Source organism: Falco naumanni, chromosome 18 (assembly GCF_017639655.2).
Source record: "Falco naumanni isolate bFalNau1 chromosome 18, bFalNau1.pat, whole genome shotgun sequence".
In the NCBI taxonomy this organism is placed as follows: Eukaryota; Metazoa; Chordata; class Aves; order Falconiformes; family Falconidae; genus Falco; species Falco naumanni.
This window is the reverse complement of record NC_054071.1, coordinates 1,296,261-1,317,930: the sequence shown is the minus strand read 5'-3', so window position 1 is coordinate 1,317,930 and position 21,670 is coordinate 1,296,261. Positions and strand designations below refer to the sequence as shown.

At 47.2% G+C, this 21,670-nt stretch overlaps 1 protein-coding gene across 5 annotated transcripts in view; it reads left to right on the top strand.

Annotated features, from left to right (window-relative positions):
• TANC2 (tetratricopeptide repeat, ankyrin repeat and coiled-coil containing 2) overlaps positions 1–21,670 on the top strand; it is a 248,650-nt gene that overhangs the window by 80,628 nt on the left and 146,352 nt on the right. For 2 of the 5 annotated variants that reach the window (XM_040617488.1, XM_040617487.1), the window contains exons 4-5: positions 10,558–10,629; positions 17,149–17,328. In XM_040617488.1, the coding sequence (XP_040473422.1) occupies positions 10,558–10,629; positions 17,149–17,328 (252 nt within the window). The remainder of the gene's footprint in view (positions 1–10,557; positions 10,630–17,148; positions 17,329–21,670) is intronic. The other 3 variants (XM_040617491.1, XM_040617492.1, XM_040617490.1) reach the window with 3 other exon arrangements.

Sequence of the window (21,670 nt, the reverse complement as noted above, 5' to 3'; positions counted from 1 at the left end):
TTATTTCTCTGTCTCCCTACCTCTTCCCCCCCGATACATATTATTGGTTATAACATCTATTCAGATTGGAAGGTGTAAAAATTCATAACTCGTTCTGCTTCTTTGTGCTAATACCAGATTTAATTCTGTGTTAATTCAGTTTGACAGTAAAACCTTGTCCTACAATACAGGAGACCCTGTCTCGGAACGGCTAGAATGGTATTTTGCTCTCCTGCAAGAGAAGGAACAATTTGTGCTTTAATACAAATGAAAACGTGTTTGTTTTCGTATCTGGCTGTTTAACTTTTAGCTCTAGATGATGCCTCAGAGGAGCTGCTGGGTTACCGAATAAGGATAATTGAAACCGTTTCCCTGCTGTGGAAGCTCCTCTGGGCTTTGTGTCTAAGGCACGTTTGTGATGAGTTGGCGAAAGCCTGAGGCGTGTTTGGGCAGCGCGGGAGGGACCCACGTGCCCGTCGGAGCAGCTGGGGAGGTCCATGGGAGGTGGCAGGGCTTGGGCAGAAACGGCTGCTGGGAGGGTGGGAGCAGGGCTGGGAGGGGGGGTCTTCTGCGCTCCAGGCAGTTAGGAAGGTGGGTTTCCATTTCACCATGGCTGAAGTATCCTAGGGCTGGTCTGGCAGTGAGGGAGGTGAGGAGCTGTACGGAGAGGGCGAAGGGCTGCGCCCATCTCTCTTCTCTCTGCACCAGAGCAGGGTTGACATGGTGTCCAGCCGTTAACTGCTTCGGGTTCTTCCCAAACACCGAATTATGGGCATCGCTGCCGGAATTCCTTGTAAGGTAACTCTTGGTAACTCCAAGCTACGAATTCTAGTACGTGAGATGAAGATGCCCTGCTACGGGTCAGGCTGCTGCTGGGCTGGTACCCGCAGCGAGGAGCGAGGCACGCGCGCCGGCATCACCACGGAAGCGGCGTCTTTCCGTACCACCTCTCCCGCTGGGGTTGTCTGCGCCGCAGATCTTGGAAGTTTGGATTCCAAGGTGTGTTCCTCAGGTCAGAGTTACGTTTTTGTTGTATGATATAAGCTGCTTTGCTAATGAAGAGCCTGTCATTTGTGAAAGAGAAATGCTTGGGAAAGACCCCTTGGGCTGAGAGAAATTGCCGGGGCGGCGGCAGTTGGTGCAGTTTGCTTTTAAGAAAGAAAAATTCCGGGGAAAGAAGGTTAACAGTCTGTGGAGGCAACGTACCTCATTTAGCTGTTAACTTCATTTATCTTCTGGGTGTCACATGATTTGTTAACGAAAGGTCTTCATCTACTTGTCAGAACAAAATTAAAAGTTAGAAGTAAAATGCAGAACGATGCGGTAATAATGCTGTGCTAGATGGAGTTACCGGGTCCTCTGGTTGTGATAGCGAAGCAGGTATTTTGTCTGAAATAAATCTCTTTATCATTGATTGTGCTTTCCATCTCCTATGTATAAGGATAAATATTACATTTACTCCAAACCAGTTATCAAAATACTATTTGAAGTGTTTGCTCACAAATTCTGAGAAAAACATGCCTTGTAACGTAAAATGAGTATTATGTCCAATTATTAAACCTGTTAATTGTCTTGTCTTGTAAAATAGATAATGCTTACATTTAATCCCGTGTCAGGGAAATTATTTTTGACTCAGGTGGTTTGATCAGCTTTCTCCAAGGCGTCCGTCAAGGTTCCTCAGCCTTTATTGAGTGGGTGGATAAAATTCCATCTCTTGGATCTGCGTTTGTGTTTCCTTACAATGGCTTACGAAGAGGCAAGCGCTTTTTATTTTTCTCCTCTGTGAAAGTTTTAACTGTGGCTCCTTTATCTGCTCATCCTGGGTGACTCTGTATTGCCCCTATAGGAGCTTGAAACATAATTTCAGAAAAAATAATTATAAGTTGATGCACGTAGATTGCTGCAAATTAGTACCTTTCTGATTCAGTGACAGTAAACATTACATTCAGCTGATTACTTCCTACACTGCCCCATTAACTTTTATGTAGTTTCCAAAAAGACCAGCTTTACATTTATTAAATGATTAAAATAGTGAACAAGTGAAGCTATTTCTACTCCTTTTAGCAACTAGATCGAAAGATTGTTCATAAAACCAGTTTTTAGGGACAAGTACTGAGAATTTGAACAGTAAATCTGAAGGAAATTATTCTGATAAATGCAGTGAACCGAGATGGCTTATGTGGCTGAATTTTTAGAAGCACTGATGTGATTTACCCCAAACCTCATTGACAGAAAATGGAACTTCAGGACTCTGAACGAGTCCAATTCTTTTAAAAATTTACTTCACTGGCCTTAATTTTATATTGAGTTCGCATCCTGTCATTTTTTTTCTTGATACTGTTTTTTAAAAATAGGCGCTTTCTTTAAAGGAGAAGAATTGCAGTATATATTTGACCCACTTAGGGGTAGTCTATACTACAGAAATTGAGTTAAGGTGAATTTTAAATTCTGTTCTATGTGGAATACTGTGGATGTTGCAGACTTTTTTAAATTAAAAAGGCTATGAATAAAAATGAGAAGTCGCTAAAAATCTTCAGTGTGAACATGCTCCCAATACACATTTTTGAACAACCAGTCTTGAGATTATGAATGGAGTGGGGGTAGGTTGTCTTCTGGGTGATCTTTTGTGTTCACCTTGGCTGTTCAGGGTCCCTGGCTGTCTGCTTTTCCCCTTTCTCCCAGCCCTTTGGGCAAATTACAGAATGATGTTTTCCCCGCAGATTGCCTTATCCTCTTGAGATTGTTCCTTAATGAGCTGGGATGCAGCGTAAGTACTGCAGGTAGCTGGCCTTTGTTTATAAATTTACATAATGTACTTGTTAATGCCATTTTAAAGTGCACGAAGTATAAAGTGCACATGTATTTTTATAGTTATGGATAAAATCTGTAATGTAATTTCGTAAGCTTTAGTGGCATAACCCAGCCAGTTCTGGTCTTTAGGTGTGCTAACGAAGAGGCAGTAGTGCTGGCGCTCTGCACTTCATCGTGCCCTGTTGCAGCCACCACTCCAGAAATAATTTGTTCATAATGTTGAACATTTTATGATATTCGAGGTTATTTTCAAAGCAGTGACTCGGTCGGAGGCAGCACATACCTTATGTCAGTACCGACACCGCGTTTGCTTACTGCTCCACTGTCCAGTGGGACTGTATTTAACATGGAACGAGGTAAAACCCCTTTTAAATCTGTATTCATTTTCCACTTCAGCTAAAATATTTCAAAACAGAGCATTTCCATTTTCTTAAATACCAGCATTTTGTTCACAAGAAGGAAGAAAGTTGTGATGGCCCCTGGATTAACAGTTACCCAATGCAATATTGTATTTGTGAAAGCATTGCTGTGACTTCCATCTCCCATAGCCTTCCGTAATTAACTGTACGCAGCTGAACAGCTTTTTTTGTTTTGTTAGGTATTTTCCTTTTTTTCTTTTCTTTTTTTTTTTTTTTTCAATCGGACCAGTGATGTAATTGAGGTGGGCTTTTTCCGTTTTGACATTTTGAAATTTCCCTGCTCAGCTTACCTCTGAAAAATACCTGGTTTGGGGGCGTGCTCTCCGCTACTGAATGAAGATCTGTTCATCTAGTGTGCGTGGAAGTCTGGGAATTTGAAGTAATTTATATACCATCACCTTTAAATTAATTGCAGAAAAATAATTCTGCACCCAAATAGTATGCCTTGTGTGTGTCTTTTATGATTTGTCTGAATTATCAAAGCTGTTCGTAAGGGGATTCAACATGTTGGAAAGCGGTCGGGGGGGTCTTTTTTTAATGATACAAGGATCAATAAGCCAGATCTGCCCTGTAGTTCCATCAATAAAAGTCGTCCCCTCGACACCAGCACCCAGCCCCCCCGGGAGGTTATTCTGGCAGGGGTAGGTGCTTTGTTCTGTTAGTAAATTAATGCAGTTCTTTATTATTATATTAAACATTATTATAATATACTAATTTTAGCACAATAGTATTTGTATTTGTTTTCTGAAGCAGAAGACCCCCTTTACAAACTAAATAACCAGGAAGGATTTTTGATTAAAATCACTCTTTGAAGTACCAGGCTCGGTGCACGCTCCCTTCCAGCTCCGTTTGGGCACGTTGCACATAGCCCTCCTGGCAGAGCAGCAGGCGCTACGTTTGGCACATGTCATTCCTTAGCCCGGCTGGAATCCATCGGGATTGCTGAGAGCGAGATTTGCAACTACCTCTCCTACGCCCGAGCCACAGCGATGCCATGAGGTCCTGGGACCAGCCCGGCTGCCGTCACCGCACACGTTGATCCATCGCCGCACACGTTGATCTGGCGTGCTTTCACCCCCGGTGGCTGTGTGATTTATTTTTTTCCTTTTTTTTTTTTTTTTTTTTTTTTTTTTTCTTTTCTATTGGTGGTTTTTGCCTGTGTCTGCAGTTTGGGAGCACGATGGCAGTGGGGAGCCACATCGCCTTGCGTTGCGCCGTGCGGCAGGCAGACCTTTCCTTCCGCAGGGGTGCCAGGCTGGGCTGGGATCGGAGCAGTTCCTAACTGCTGGGCTGGCTTTGCGTGAGTCTTCTGTGTTTTGCAAATACAATTTTGATACGGTGCAGATGTGAAGTATTGATCTCTAAGCTGTTACAGCGGAGCACACTCTGTCGGTCGCTGTTAGAGCAGCGGCACATCTAATGCAGTCGGTTCTTGCAGCAGATTTCCCAGCATGCGTGAAGCAGGCTGACCCACCCTTTTATTTTTCTGCGTTAAAAATCGCTTTGTCAGATAAAAGACCTGACAAGACGTTTTAGTCACGTTGTGTGTTTTAGGCGCCGTCTGCATGAAATAGGGAAACAGGAATATTGGGCTGTGGGCAGGTTAATTTATTTAAAACTTGTTGTCTTTGCCTTGAATGTGAACACCTGGCAGCGAGGTGGTGCTGAGGGTGCTGTGCTGTGTGCTGACGGCGGGTCGTGGTGTTGCAGATGCATCTTGCTCATATTTACAGACCGGTTTTACTAATTGCGATGCAGTGCTTTGTGCCGTGGGTTTCTTGGGCAGGGTTGCTGAAACCCTTGAGATTTTCTTTTCCCTTGGGGAGCGGTCGTTCAAAGAATGCAGTTGCTGCGTGTGTTGGGGAGGATTTGTTGTGTCACTGGGTTTAAATGGAGGACTGGTGGAATGGGGGTGGGGGAGGCAAGCAGGCGAGGGAGAAGAGGGGGGAAGCAGGCGTTTCTCAGCCCCATTTACAGCAGGAGAGGCTGCTTTTCTGGAGCTATTGCCAAACGTGATAGTTGAGCTTGCTTAGTGTCTTTGTAATTGAGAGAAGGAATTAGTAGCTGTTGCTGTTTGCTGTATGCTCACCACGTAATCAGCCCCTCGGACAGCCCCCTGTGGGTTTCTGACCCCAGTTTCTGCCTAACAGCCCAGCTGGAGGGATGTTAGGTGCTGATGAGGCAGCATCTTTCTGAAATTAATGTGTAAATCTTAATGGACTTTTTAATCACTGAGATTTTTAAAAATAAAAAAATCCCACAAAACTTTTCCTCCCTCTTACTGTTATCTACAAGAGAACATGGATTACCGAGTCAATATTTTACTATGTCGTTCACCTCCCTTGCGGCATTTGCAAAAAATAACTGTATTCTGTTTCTCATGGCAACTTCTGTAGAAGCTCCTTAACCAGGTGTATTTTGGTCTGTTCTGATCTTTATTTTAAATTAACAGGGCTATCTGTTTTCTAGCAATTATTTTACAACTGATTTACTTTTGGTGACCTCTTTTAGATGTTGCATCTGAGGCTTTGTCAATAACTGTGGTGTCTCACCACGCTGACAGTTGTCACAGCAGCAGGGTTGATTGCACTTCCATCAGTGATACTTTCTGCAAACTGTTGTCCGAATAGTAGGTCGTGCCTATAAATCCTAGCTATTGATAAAGCAAATACTAACTACCTAAAATCACGCATAAATAAAATAACTGTAACAGTATCGTGGGAACATCAGAGCCCTGAGAGGCATGCAGAGGTGAACACTATCACCCTTAAACTCAAGCACTCAGAAGTTCAAAAACGTGAGAATTAATGTTCCCTTAGCAACAGTAATTTCCCCCTTTTTTTGCATGTATATTAAGATAACTCTTTAATTATGTATGGTATTGTTCCCTAGTAACCTTGCTTTTCCGCTGCAGGGAATGGAGTGCGTTCAAAATTTTGATTTGTAGCAAACAGAGGAAAAAATTAAATAGTTCAATCGTTCAACTCTTAACTGCTGGCTGTTCCTTACCTTCCTCCAGTCCTCTGCCTTTTCTCCATACATTTTCAATCCTGCAGGTACCAGCCTTCTCCACTACCTGGCATTGATTTGTTTGTATTTTTTTTGTATTCTATTGTATGCATCACGTCACGATTCCTGCCTGCGCTGCCCTGGAGGCCCCGTTCTGCCTGCGGGATGCTCCCTGTTCTCTGCTGCTCCTACTCGGATCGGGAGGGCACGGCAAGGGTGGGTGGTCCGCAGGGTAAGGGGCTTCCTGGGGCAGCCCCCTGCCGCCAGGCTGCCTTCCGTTAGTACAGCGAACCTGTGTTTCGTGTACGCACGCTAGGTGTGCACGTCTGTGCGAGGGGCGGCTTTACCCCGGCTGTGCTCATGCTCAGAATGTTCCTCAGCAAGAGCCACTGGATGGTGGGAGAGCGCCCGGTGGGTTGTGCCGCCGTTCACCCGAGCTGCAGCCTCTGCTGCAACTGCACCGAATGCAGCAGCAGCAGCGTGAGCGCAACCGCGTGCCCACCGAAGTCATACCATACGCTGAGTCATCAGGTTTCTTTTTTCCTTTCCCACCCTCCTAAATTGATTCGGGAAGTTACTTTACTGTGGTCTCTCTCTCCCCCTTGATATATTGTGTAACTTGCAATTGACCCGAGGAATCTATCCCAGGCTCTGGCTTCTGTGCTGAGGTTCCTCTGCTCAAAGCCGGTGGCTCTGGTGGCCAGTTGACCCCGGTTCGCTCCCTGCCGCGGCATCCAAGGGCTTTAGGGAGCAGGACCGGTGGCCCAGTGGCCATCAGCCCGGTGGCTGGTGCTGGTGCTGGCTCTGGAAGCATGACTACTGGTTCTGTTCCACCCAGGTGACTGTGCAGGAGGAGAGGTCTTGTCCTTCCAGGTGGTGTTAAATGGATTAATTCCTGCTTGGCCATGAAGTATTCCAGCAGTACTGCTGCTGGCGGGCTGGCACCCTGTCTCTGTAAGCTCCCATCGTGTCTTTTTTAAATTTACTGCACTTAAAAAATACCTGCTTTGCTTCAGTTGGGAAGCTGACTTCTGAGAGGCCCAAACCTACTAATTTTGGGCTAAAACCTCTAATAGTTTTTTCTTTTAAAATAAAGAATGTGCTTGTCTCTTAGATTTATTCCATTGTAGAATATCCAAGTAGCATTTAGAATCTGTCTTCCAGGCAGCAGCTGGCTTTTCTTCCCTACTGAAAACGGTGTCGAGGAAAAACCTTGTTGCTCCCCTTTGTGGAGGAACCGGGTTTTGGAAGAGCTGCAGAGCGGTTGTGGTGAAGCGCGGGTTGACGCGTTGATGCTCCGCTTCCCCTCTTGCACCTCGTGGTGTCAAAGCAGGCGACGCGCTCCTGCTCTCGCTCTGCAGCCCAGCACTGGGTAAGGGGGGCTTTGGTTGCTGAGATGGTTACAGGTCCCCAGGGAATGTTTTTATCTTTTTCCCTGATCTTCTGAATGCCCCAGGCGGAGGAATGATGCTGGATCACGTTTGTCTGCAACAAGCAGGTCTGGAGCCGGTGGGAGCGTAATCCCGGCTGGGTGCGGAGGGCAGACCTTAGATCTGCAGGAGTGGGATGGGGCTGTGCTACGGCAAGACCGTGCTGAGGGTGCGAGGGCAACATGACTCTTTAAAAGAGCTCAGTTACATGGAAAAAAATAATAATTGTAGGAGTGAGCACGGGTTCATGCTTGGTCTGTCCCTTCATCTCCAGAATCCATCTCACCCAGCCACACGGACTGGGGAGGTCAGGCATCCCTATGCTATTAGATTTTAAGCCCAATTTAGTCCTTCAAGTCCTTTATTAATTTATTTTTTCCCTAACTTTCAACACTCTTCCATCTCCATCGGGCATATATTAGAGTTTGGGGTGTTACGTCGCTCTTTCAGATCAATTGGAATAAGAGCATTTTAAAGTTCAGTTGGAACATCTGTTTATGATAGTGAAACGATTATTACCATGATGAAATATTGGCTGCCTTTGGCGTTCAAGAGTATTGAACTGAAATGAGAGTTAAGTTGTTGTCTAAATCTTACTGCAAAGCACCACGGAAAAAGTTATTCTCCGAATTCAAGAAAACTTAGAAAGCAATTTCACGTCCCCAGACATTCCTTTTGTTTTAAAAGTTATATTATATATAGTTATAAAAACCAAAAATTGCATTAGATTTTGAAGTCCTATTTCAGAGTTGTTTTTTTTTAAAAGTGATTTAACACAACTGTGTAGCATTGTACTGTCCACAGGGACCTCTGGGTTGTTCTGGTGGCAGGAGGGGCTGTGGGGTGCATCAGTGCCGCGCAGCCGGACCCTCGCACGTGTGAGCTGCGGCGAGGGCACGTCCTGCAGCATCCCCTCCACCAGCGCCCACCTCCATCGGCACCGCTCCAGCCCCCGGCCCGCTCCCACCGGCGGGGAGAGGTTTGCCAGGACCCGCCCGTGGATTAGCTGGGCTGTACCGGTGAGGTGTCTCTTCTAGCATCGCTTCCAATAACTATCAAAAACTGAGCTTGTCTTTTGGTGAGGATTACATGGCTTTTGATAAATACAGGGTTATACTCCTGGCTTTACGACTCTGACTTTGTTTGTAACCCTCGTCTTCTAAAACTTTCCATCCTTATAATTATCTTCCATTTGTTTATTTATGTTTGGAACTCAAAGGGTCGGGTTTTTTTGTTTTCTTCCTAACTTAGAGGTTGTCCACGTGGGCTCGTAGCCGGGCGCCTCTAGCAATGATGATTCTATCTGTGTGCAAAGCCGTGTTCAAAACCAACATTGTGTATTACAAGCGAAAATACCGAGATAGTGATCTATTAATACTCTTTTCTGCCAGCTGGACTGTAGGAAGGCTCAATGCGACTCATCCCAAGAGGGTTCCTCCAGGCTGCCATGGCTCCTGCGAGCACGTCAGGGCTGCAGTCATGTTTGCAATGTCACATCCTCCTTGCACCAGGGCAGGAAAGCGAGGAAGTCATGGTCTGAGCGCCTGGGACACCTGGCAGTTGTGGTGGCTTATCGGGACCGAGCTGGTCGTCACAGGGTTTCTAGGTGGCTTTCGGTGGCGTTGCGGGGCTGGCCGTGCCGTGTGGCTGCTGCGTGAGCAGGGCAGGACGCAGAGGGGACAGCAGGACAGCACGCTGCATCGCTCGCACCCGCCCAGGTGCCTGCACGGTGCTTCAGGGACACGGGGGGCTGGGAGCGTTTTGCCAAGGGATGAGGGAACAAACCCCCCTCCATGGCCTGGGCTGTGGCCCTGCTTTTGGGGGGCTGGGGGTGGGCTTCAGTTTTGGGTCACCGTAGCAGTTGTGCGGTGGTGCTCCAGTACACGACTTGCCTTTGGAGCCAGGCTAACAGATGTGATTCGCGTATTGTATGAGTTGATAAAGTCGAATTAATTTATGGCGTAACAAATAATGCTGGGGATGTATGGATATAAACGTATCAGAGTGCAGCTGCTTTTAGTATAATCAAAAAATAAAAACACTAAAATAGACTATTGAGTTTTTAAACAGCTATTTAAGAATTCAGTTACTTCAAAACTATTTTTAAAGATTCTAAAAGCTTCCCCTTCCCCTACCATAAGGTGCAATAACTGCTGAAATAGATCCTGCTTTTAAATGTCTGGTTTTGCTTTTTCACAATCTGCATAGCTAGACTTCTTTTTGCTTTCAGCTGGCATAAACCCTGTGTACTCAAGCATCTATATTGATGTGCGCATCTATTGTTTCTAATCTGGTCAGTTGATCAATGAAGACCAGCATGTAATTAATTCTATAATATTGCACACAATGTCCCACTCTACGTTTATCCAGATGGATTTGTTATTTGTTAACAGTAGCTGCTTCCCTAAACAGTTTCAAGAGGATATAATGAGAGTGGTTTTGTTCTTCCTAGCCTTCCCGTTTTTTAGCTGACAAATAATTTTGAAGGGAAGCAATTTCAGAGAATATTCCTTTTTATTTATTTTTTTTTCTTCCCCTTTCTTTTTTCTGGATCTCTCTCTTCAAATGCTTAATATTTGTTGATATTTTGATATAATAGTCCAAAGTGAAGGAACTAATTGAAGATGCACGATTTGGTTATTATTTCATTCAAATGTCTGTGGAGGTCAGCAGGAGAAGTTAAAAGCCTGCTTGTATCCTGAGGACCTCACAGATCTCATTTGCAGTGAGCTGGGGAGAAACTGGAAGGGACACCAAAGGAGTCAGCAGCTTGCCCCAGTTTCAGTCTGCAAGAGGGACCTTTGGTTCTGCTGTTCCTACGAGATAGGTGATGGTACTCAAGGAAAAGTTGCGTCTGCCTGACCTGTCCACTATGATGTTCTACTTCTGCTGTTTTGGTTCTCATGCAGATGGAGGGAACGAGGAGCCACCAGACCGAAGACAGGCAAGTGTAGACTCCCGTCAGAGCCGATCTGGGCAAGGTAAACGTTAGTGTTGTTCTGCCTCAGTCACTCGTTTCTCATTTGTTGACCTTTTATATATAACGTTTTGTGTTTTTCGTAAGACTGTGTCAGCCGACAGAGTTTTGTAACCATCGTTATGATCCACGTAGCTACAAATTTACTAATATTCACGACCCAGACTAGCTTTGTAGAGTTGGAAGGCGTTGAGACCAACCCGTGGGGCGGCGCAGGCGTACCTGTAGGTGTGCGGCATCGGCGTTTTGCAGATGGAGGGACGGAGCTCTGCATGAGGGTGGTTGTTGGGGCTGGTGTAAGAAGTCTGCAGCACGTACCAGTGCAGATCAACAGGTCACTCGGTGGCCACTTGCCTTCCCTGTTGATTGCAAAGGGGAGAACCTGGCAGGTTCTCAATAACCAGGTGGTCCTTCCCCCGGAGCCCGTGATGGGATGGATTGGGGGGACCTCTGTGCTCCTGTCTGGGGCTGAACATCTGTGTGGTACCTCTTCTGCTTTGTTTTGTTTTACTCTACAGCAACAGGGCAAAATGTCCCAGGAAGAGAGTAGTAACAGCAGGTTTTATATTGTTTAAGTAATGATTTGACCAACTCTTGTTGAGTAGCCATCCTTCACGGTAGGCTCGGTGTCAAAGCCCCCGCTAGAGCCGTGTAATGGCGTTTGCTGCCACTGACAACAGCAGCATTTTGATTCCTGCTGGCTTACGTGTCCTTTGGAGTAGCTTACTTAAAGTTTTAAGTGTTTTCTCATTTGTGAGGGTTGTGAGAACGCTGGTATTTTCACGGAGCTCTTGAGACCAAGAAGCATTTTTTGGAATTATGGCTCTGGTCGGTGCTGCGTTGACTTCTCTTTGGGATTGTGGCAATCATTTTCTTTCCATTTAGGTTCAAGTCTGTTGTTGTCATGGTGTCCTACTACACAGACATTTTCTCCAGAGCAATGTTCTTTTTTGGCAGTATTCCTGTGTTGCCCAGGCAAAATTTTTGCAAGTGATTGAAGCCTGCGATCAGAATTAGGGGGATCGGAATTTAGAGTTAAAACCCTGAAGCCCCGTGAAATGTCAACAGCTGAAACTGCCCTGTTAACAGAAGATCTTTGAATTATCTTTTTGTTACTCTTTGAAAATGTGTTCTTTTAAATTTTCTTATTTCAAAACATAAGAGCTAAAATTAGGAAGGAACAAGGGAGTTCAGAGCTGCCTGTACCCCGGGATAGCTCACATAAAAGTAGTGTTTCCGTCCTTGGAGAAGACAGGATGAATGAGGCTCTTGCCCAGGCGCTGTCAGCTCAGAGATGGTTCTGGTGTGTTATTCCGGAGGCCGAGCCTGGCCCGCGTTGGCTGCCGTCAGTCCCGTAATGTCCTTTCGTTTGTCTGGGCTTTGTCCCTTGGCTCGTCGTTACAAGATGCAGCTGCTGGTGGGACTTGGCCGCTGGGTTCCTCTGCGCTTGTTTCAGGCGCTTCTGCTCCCTCCCTGTTTGTTCGGCATCTCGGCTGCTGTGGAAAAGTACCAGTTTGGGGCAGAGACCGTGGGCTTTTTTTTGCAAGTACTTACTTGCTGAAGAATGAGCAGCCCGTCCCCGTTTGCCTCAAGGGGTGTGACCCTGGGAACTGCAGTAGCTAGCGAGAAGGGTCGGCGTGAGAGGGAGCAGAGGGGGAAATGGGTCAAAAATACTTCCAGCTTCTTGGAGAAACAAGCTTCTGCGCTAAATATTTCCGCTTGGATCGATGGATGCAATTGTAGACGCAGGATTTCTGCAGCGCGGAAGAAGTCTCTCTGCTCCATAGGAGTGTTCTCTTTCACTTGGCCCCGGGCAGTCCGTAAGCTGCGATCTGCCTGCGTGTCCGACGGCTGGTTTTCACGCGGACGGATTAAGGGGTGCGTTATGCTCAGATAAACCAGCCAGCTGGAATGAGGCACTCGTCGTACTTCTGTTTAAATGTCCACTCGCCGCGTGTGATGCCCAAGCGTTACAGCTGCCTGGAAAGCGTTATCATCTTGGCAAACTTCAAAAAATTGTTTATTAGTTCATATATGCGCTTTGCAGTAACATCTTAAGTATATTTCATAGACAAACAGTCAAAGTTCCAGTTCAGCTGGGAATGATCCCTAATTTGAGGGTTTGAGAAACTCAATATTTTTTCTGACTGAAACAAATTGTAAGGCTGTTTCAATTTACCTTGTTTGCGTGTTTGTTTGCTCTGTCGAGGATGAGAGAGGAAATTTTGTCATCTGTGGAATGAACATAGTGTGTTGTGGGTATTTTGTGAGTTCACTAGTTTTGTTGCATAGCATTTGAATTTTAAGAGGGAAAACACTCCTGAAGACTTTGCAAAGATAGAGTTACTTTATTTCTGTACAAGACAGTGCCCAAAGTTGCCCTTGGCTTTGGGTAAAGATTGGTCAGAGATACTGGGAACTTACACCATAATAACCAGTGACACACACACTGACTTGTGGGTCTTTCTCAGACCTTAAGTTGCAGAAGATGCCTGATGTTCATAGTTCAGAACCTGAAATCTAGCCTGAGGAAATCTGAAGTTAATTTTAAGAATCAAAATCAACGACGGAAAATCTTTTTTATGTGCCTGCTGCCAAATGTAGTTTGAAAAAACATCGTAGCTTGTTTTTGTCGATGCTGATGCCAGTTTTGGCACCGATGCTGGTTTGTCTTTCCTGGCACTTGCAGGTGATTACGAGTAGGCTTGCAGAGTCAGCAGAGGTGTCCAGCTTGTGATAACCCTCGAAAAAACAAGGTCCTTGATCAGCTTATGTCAAGTAAACTGTATCTGGAGCTAGTAATTGCAGTTGGCAGTGCGGAGCCGGAAGAAGTCAGGGTGGTTTTTCTTGCTACACTAGCGGCATGCCATCAAATTATGCCCTCCTGGAAAAATTATGGCCAACTTCCCTACTAAAGCCACTGCACCTTTTGGATGAGGAGCAAAAAACCATAGAAGCAAGACCATCAATCGAGTTTGAGCTCTGCTGAGCAATGGTGCTGCCCCGTCTGTGCGAGACGTGGGCTCGCTCTCCAGCAAACCTTGCTTGTCCTGTCTGCACGAGGTGCTGCGGCACGTCCGATGGGAAGAGCCCAGCGCAATGGCACCTCTGCAGCTGCGGCCATCGTGCGTGGCCGTGCTGGTCGGATGGTGTCAGGTGGGAGGGAGACCCCAGGGTGGTGCTCGGCTGCTGAACCAGGGTGGGCGGGTGGCTGCTGTCACCCTTGACTGCTTTTGTAGTCCATGGAGAGGTCATGGATGGAGCCAGGGGGGTGTCCAGGATGGGGTGGTTCTCTTCCTGAAGCAGAACCTAAACTCTCATCGCTCCTAGATGCGCTCCTAGGCTGCCTGCTTGGATGTGGGCACTGAAATTCGATGAGCGGAACGCACTTTCAGCCCATGCAGGCACTGCCGGTGTGTGTGACTGAAGGCAGCCGATGGGCTGCTTTGGAGATGGAGATGAGCACAGCTGTGATACCTGTAACGAAGCGGTGCTGGTGGTTGGTGGGTCGCGGTGGCACGCGGCAGCTCCGCTTGGATGGGCTGGGCTTGAGAGGCGAGGCTGAGCCGCTGCTCCTGTCGAAACTGCAGGGGAATGGTGGTGAGGCAAGAGTTCTAGTTTTTTCTGACTCCAGCCATTTTTTTTTAATCTAAATATCTATAAATACATATCTATTTACATGTGTGTATATATATATAAAAGACACGATACTGTCAGATCATCATCTTTTAATTAAAATAAAATACAATGATCTGTTTCCCCTTAAAGGGATGTACTCCATTAGAGCATTCATGTGCATGCTTAATTAAAGCAGCATGAAACGAATAGAAAAACATCAGTGTCTGGCTCACAGTTTGTGGCAATAATGACAATCTCCGATGAATAAAACATATCGAACTGGAGTGTACTTACTAGAGCATACTGAAGTTAAAAAAAAAAAAAAACAAAACAAAAAACACACAAACCACCTCTGCAAGGATTAGGCTTTCAATATATATTGAGTAAATTGCTGTGAATGTGCCAAGTGTTCAGTAAGCAAGAGAGTAAAAGTTGTATTTTGAACTGTCAGAAAAAGTGCACGTGTAAAGTGTGTTAGTGTTTGTTTTGGTTCCTTGTAAAGAACGATACAAAAACGCGGAGAAATGTTCCTGAAAGTTGGCAGCAGCAAGGGATGGATTTTAGCCACAAACGCCGCTCCTCCGAGCACGCTGCAGGAACTTGGCCAAGTTTTTTGACAGTTGCTTCAATATGGGGTTTTCCTCTGATAGTAACCGATATGTTGGGTTGTTCCCGTTGGCCTCTGGATGTCTGGAGGGAAGTTGGTCCATCGCCTCCTCTGGAGTACCCCATGTTTGAGGCATTTACTCTTCTGTCTTCTCCCCCCTTTTGCCTGCCGAACCTTTCGTCTGGCGGTTACATCCTCTCTTTGCAGCACCTCCTCGCAAGGCACCGAGAGCAGCACGGCTATCGAACGGAGATAATGGAAGCCTTTATGGAGGACAGTAGGCACTAAAAGCTAAAATCCATCTCTTAAAGGTGTGGCACAAGTGTAGCCGCCTTACATTATCAGTAATGAAATATTAACGTGAACAGTTTCAGGTTCTTTTTGCAGATGAATGATTAGCCGTCCCTGTTAAGTTGTTCATCTTACTGGCTGGAGGTGGAGAGCCCCGTGTCCTTGACCCTGGGGGCTGGAGAGCCCCCGTGTCCTTGACCCAGGGGCTGGAGAGCCCCCGTGTCCTTGACCCAGGGGCTGGAGAGCCCCCGTGTCCTTGACCCAGGGGCTGGAGAGCCCCCGTGTCCTTGACCCTGGGGGCTGGAGAGCCCCGTGTCCTTGACCCAGGGGGTGGAGAGCCCCGTGTCCGTGACCCAGGGGGCTGGAGAGCCCCGTGTCCGTGACCCAGGGGGCTGGAGAGCCCCGTGTCCTTGACCCAGGGGGCTGGAGAGCCCCGTGTCCTTGACCCAGGGGGCTGGAGAGCCCCGTGTCCTTGACCCAGGGGGCTGGAGAGCCCCGTGTCCTTGACCCAGGGGCTGGAGAGCCCCCGTGTCCTTGACCCAGGGGGCTGGAGAGCCCCGTGTCCATGACCCTGGGGGCTGGAGAGCCCCGTGTCCTTGACCCAGGGGGCTGGAGAGCCCCGTGTCCTTGACCCAGGGGGCTGGAGAGCCCCGTGTCCTTGACCCAGGGGGTGGAGAGCCCCATGTCCTTGACCCTGGGGGCTGGAGAGCCCCGTGTCCTTGACCCAGGGGGTGGAGAGCCCCGTGTCCGTGACCCAGGGGGCTGGAGAGCCCCGTGTCCGTGACCCAGGGGGCTGGAGAGCCCCGTGTCCTTGACCCAGGGGGCTGGAGAGCCCCGTGTCCTTGACCCAGGGGGTGGAGAGCCCCGTGTCCGTGACCCAGGGGGCTGGAGAGCCCCGTGTCTGTGACCCAGGGGGCTGGAGAGCCCCGTGTCCTTGACCCAGGGGGCTGGAGAGCCCCGTGTCCTTGACCCAGGGGGTGGAGAGCCCCGTGTCCTTGACCCAGGGGGTGGAGAGCCCCCGTGTCCTTGACCCAGGGGGTGGAGAGCCCCGTGTCCTTGACCCAGGGGGCTGGAGAGCCCCGTGTCCTTGACCCAGGGGGCTGGAGAGCCCCGTGTCCTTGACCCTGGGGGCTGGAGAGCCCCGTGTCCTTGACCCTGGGGGGTGGAGAGCCCCGTGTCCTTGACCCAGGGGCTGGAGAACCCCGTGTCCTTGACCCAGGGGGCTGGAGAGCCCCGTGTCCTTGACCCAGGGGCTGGAGAACCCAGTCTTCTTGACCCAGAGGTTTCCATGTCCTAAAGCTGATGGGAGGAACCTTACGGCTCCCAACCCGTGCTGGTCTGGAGCACCTGCCCTTAATTTGTCATTTGTATTTACCGCAGCAGTTAGTGTGCTGTGCCTTCCCTGTTCTATCTCCACTTGTTGTCATGTTACTTGGTGTCTTCCACGGGGATCCGGAGCGGTGTGGCTCCCATGCGGGCGCTGTGCGTCTCTGGGCGCTTCTGTACGTTTGTTGGGGGAGAGTCGGCCGCGGCGGCTGCCTTCGGAGGCTCTTGTTTGTTTGTTTGTTTATTTGTTTTGAGCCTGAGGTCCTGGTGTAGAAATTGAATTCAACTGGAAGTTGTTTGGTTTTTTTTTTTTAATTAGAAATCCACAATTTAAATGCACGAAAAGCTTACCAGTAAAAAGATGATTCTTTTTTCTGAATTATATATAAAACTGGTGACTCCAGGACTCTGAATGACAAACGAAAAAAAAAAATATCAAAAATCAATTCTTCATGGTTATGCTGTTGGTATTCTAAAGAGGTGTGCCGAGATGTTCCAGAAATATAGTTTCTTCAAGGGAAGCACCGAGGCGGTGCCAGAAGAACGGGAGCAGCCGTCCCCGCTACCTGCGGGAATGGTGTGCAGCAGGGCGGCTCCGTGCATCCCCTGGCGAGTGCTGATAAAAGCAGGAGGCTCCCTCGTCTGCTAACCAGTTCCTTTTTGTGTTTCTATTCCCGCCAGGCACCTCCACAGAGAACGACTGTGCTTTTGAACCCGACTACGCTATTCCGCCACTCCCAGTGACCGAAGGTATGCAGCACATTCGGATTATGGAGGGCATGTCCCGCTCCCTTCCATCCTCCCCCTTACTCACACATCAGTCTATCAGTGTTCGGCTCCAACCTGTGAAGAAGTTAACTGGTAAGGACTTTAAATAAAGTTCAGTGGGGCTTTTAAGGTCCGTTGGTACAAAAATCTGTAAGAAAGCGCTTTGAACAAGCTTCTGTATACAAGTCATCGTTTGTTTATTACAGCAGCTACTTCAGTCCAACCCAGGAACAGATTGGATTTCACGCTGACAGAGAGATCTTTCTGTTCTGAAAAGGATCTCTCTGTTTTACAAATATTCTCTAGTTTTCGGAGAAATTTTCGAGCAAAGCGTGTTTCAGTTCCACTTTGTACTGTGGTTTATGCACAAGGGAAGTGGTACGGTAACTTAAAAGAACCTTATGCTAAAATTCTGAATGCTGAGAGAATACATCAGAAAAATGATAAACTTATACAGCAAAGTAATATTTCCCACCCCCCTAGTTCATGCATGATCTTAAACTGTTTTGTTTAATCTGCTGGGATTGTGGTTGGAACACCTAGAGATTGTAAAGAAGTTGGATTTTTAAAAGCACTCGGAGTCTTAAAATCCGCTTAAAAGCCTGACATCGTATTTCTGTTGGTAGCAGTGTAGAGAAACTTGCTGCTTGCCTAAAATCTGACATCCCTCCGTGCCCGTCTTGAAAAACCATCCCCCAGTGTTCTGCGTTTGTGCTGAGAGAAACCGCCAAAGAGAATTTTTACCCAGTATAATCTGAGCTGTGCTTGCAAAAGGGAGCTCCCATCCACTTTGTACCTTTTGTTTTCCCTGCCCTCTGGTGAAAGGAGAAATTGAAAAGGACGGGAGGAGGAGGAGGAGGAGGAGATTCCTGTATCATGATGGAGTCACTGGGCAGGGTCTCGGGGTGGTCCGAGCCCTCTCGGTAGCAGCAGAACTCCCGAGGTACGGGAGAATCAGGTAGATAAAGAAATAAAAGGATATGAAAATAGTTTAAGAGAAAGTTTAGGGCCTTTCTCAGCTGCCTTCAACGTGAGTTTCCCATCGCTGAGAACCTGTGAAGCGTGGCTGAAGGGCTGTCTTAAAATGGGAATGCCTGTTGGTGGGAATGGGGATAGCTCCGTAGCTGCAAGGCCGGCCCTTCAGGAGGGCTGCTGGTGGACACTGGGAGGGATGCGTGGATTTTTTTTTTGTGGATATGGGGTTTTTTTGGAAACGCCTCCTTCTTAGGAGCATCCTTCAGTTTGCGGTCCTGAGTTGGGGCTGTGCAGCTGGATGTTCAGACCTGCTGGCTGTCTGTCTGTCTGTCCGTCGGCGGTGCCTTCTCCTTTGCGGACCGGCCGGGAGCGCGGCGTGGCGCTGAACCCAGCTACGCTTCCCAAAGGTCGGCGTTGGCTTAGAGAACCGTAAAATCCACTACCGGCTTACAAAAGTAGTTTCAAACTGCAATCCATTTCAGCTTAGTGTCTCTAAAACCTTGTTATTTTTTATTCTCCGGTAAGGATACACTGTTTGCAGCACTTCATGGGTGGAAATTCTGTGTGTGCTTGGCTTCCCCCCCACCCTCCCCATCATACCGTGTAGTAATGGGTAGGTGTGGAATCCACAACCTTCCTGCCACGAAAAGCATAGGTTGTGAAAAAAGACAAAAATAAATCAAGGCTATTTTTTCCTTCTCACAGCGTGTCTGTGCTTGGTTAATTTATAGTGCGATGTATAGCTTGTTTGTTACTGCTTTTCCTCAGACTTCTCCCATGTTCCTCACATTCATCCAGTTTCCTCTTCCTCTTAGTTTATGAGTTACTCACAGGGGTTTGCTTCCTTGTTTTGTGTGCCTGCCTTAGTAGGGGCAGCTAGTCCTAGCCAGTTCCATAGACCTTTTTTTTTCAGTTGGGAAAGGATAAAAATATATATTTTACATATAGTGTAGGCCTTTGTAGCATCTTTATCTTGTTCTTTGCCCTTCTGTTCCCTTCTTTTGGCCGTAAACCTTTGTGTTTATGTGTGTGTTTATATTTCTGTTATCCTATGTGTGCTCTCCTGTTGAAGCTCTTGAGTAACTTTATATTCACGTGTCTGCTTGAGCAGTTCGTTGCTCTTCTCTGAAATACATGCAGAGGGTTTGGGCTCAGCCCCGTGGAAGGAGAAGTTTTTCTTACACCGCCACAGCTCCGTTTCGCTAACACCTCCCAGCCTGCTCAGCGAGCTGCCGTGGTGGGGGGCTGTGGGACCCCCGGCTTGTCAACAGGCGTTAACCTGCTCCCACCTCCCCAAACCACCGTTTGTCCCGGGCAATTAAGCTCCGTGCGTTCATAAATATCTTTTTCCAGGTGGAAACAGATCAGACTCCGTCTGGCTCCAGACTTGGAAAGCTTTTGTTGGATTTTGGCAGGGCTGCCAAGTCCCGCTAGTTCCTCAGAAGACCCGATACTGGAATTCCAGCAGTGACTTTGGCCGGGGGGGGGGGGGTTCAAAGGAAGGGGTGGTGATTCATGGAGACTTCAGGGCTGCAGGCAGCTCACTGAAACGTGTCCTCCAACACCAGTGAGGTGGGCTTGGAGAGCCAGACGTTCAGCTGGTGGAAATCCATAGTCCTCTGTCAGTCTGGTTTGGAAACTGCATGTGCTGAAACCTAGAGCTGAACAAGGTGTGTGCAGAACGAGGTGACGGCAATAAAATGCTGTTAATTGTTGTTACACAAAATCAAGAGAAGTGTAGGTTCCTGGTTTTGTTTGGAGACTTGTTTTGGGGCCACACGAAATAGCAACAAAAAATACTAAACAAAATATATTTTAAATATTGTGCTCCGGCTCGACCCAGTCCGGTATAGCATGAAATCCCATGTTGATGTTTTGCACGTACACATCTTGATGACTCCGGTGGAGCTCCTGATACGCTTAGAATTCCAAGTGTGTTTCAGTGCGTTGATGGAGTAGCGTGATTTTTTTAAATTATTAGTTTAATTTACTGTTGATACTGTAAAAGGAAGGTGTTTATTTTAACTCCTTGTGCAGTCATTATAGGGATTTGTTTGCTTTCATTAAGGTAACGTGAAGGAACAGGGAAAGTAATGCTTTCCGCTCTTTGTTATTCATAGTATTTATCATGTTTCTTCAACTATTCCTTATCATCTGTCTCTTATTTATGACTAATCTGAGAGATTTAAAAAAAAAAATAAAAATCCCTCCACAGCAGAAAGAGATGGCTGTTTGCGAACTAGCCGTTGCCTCTATCCGTAAATAAAAAGGATTTTGCCAGGGGACAGGGACTGGCAGTTCATAAAGATCCTCCTCGATTTTTATTCATTAGTAAAGCAGCACAATCTGTAAAATAAAGAAAATTTGGAGAGAACGTTAGATTTGTGAAGACAAATTCACAGGTTTGCATTATTTTCGGCTGTGTTTCCCCCCAGTCTCGCTCAGGACACCTCTCTGATTTTACTGAAACCTTGTAAGTGCCGTCACGGCGCGCTCAGAATCTGGGGGGATCGATAAGCAACTTGGTTCAGAAATCCCGGTGTGGCTGTGGGAGCTTTCAGATAAGCAGCCAGCAGCCTGACAGGCGATGCACGGAGACATTTCACAACGTCTCGCTGGCTCTGATGGTTTCCTCTTCTGCTTTGTCTCGTTCTGCTGTCCAGTTGTTAAATCTGCACAATAACGGCAGTGATTCCTTTTGGAAAAGGGATGAGGGTGATTCTGGGAAACTGAAGTATTACAAAGAGAGGCTTTTGTCCGTCTGACAGTTGCCACATGGATCTTTCAAAGCGACCTTCAGAGCATAGAAAATTGTTGAGAAATTATCCAATTGTAGGGGCTTTTTCATGCTGTTTGCTTCTTACATACATTTGTGTGTGACTAACTCATTCATGTCATAATTTCCATATCTGTGGTTGGGTAGCGGAATGGTATCATTTGTTACACAAAAAACTTTGTTGTCTTGGTTTGGTCCCCGTCGTCCCCCCCCCTAAAGATTTCATTCTTAAGACCATTTGCAACAAAACATGACTGTACCAGCATCTGCACTTACACTTTCTAGAACTCTTCAGAGATGAAAATTTAAATACGACAGACTTTTCAGGCTCTTCATGAGCCAGTTTGCTCACATTTAAGGGCTAAAGTATCTCGCATCATTCTGGATCTGCACGGTCCGTCCCGGTGTAGGGGAGTGGGTTTTCAGCTCCGACGGGGAGGGGAGAGCAGCGACTGGGATGGCCCCTTCTCATGGGCATCGGGGTGTCACGTCCATTTGGGGTTTGACTTTGCCCTCAAAAAAGGAGAAGAAACCTGTATGGTGCAGAGAAACTTGCCCAGCAGAAACTGCGGTGCTATCCATCTGTTCACTTATTTATAACGCGATCGTTTAAAGTTCTTAACCTGGCTGAGTTGTAAACAAGCCAGCTTTTCATCCGCAGAGAGGGTAGAATGTCCACTTTTG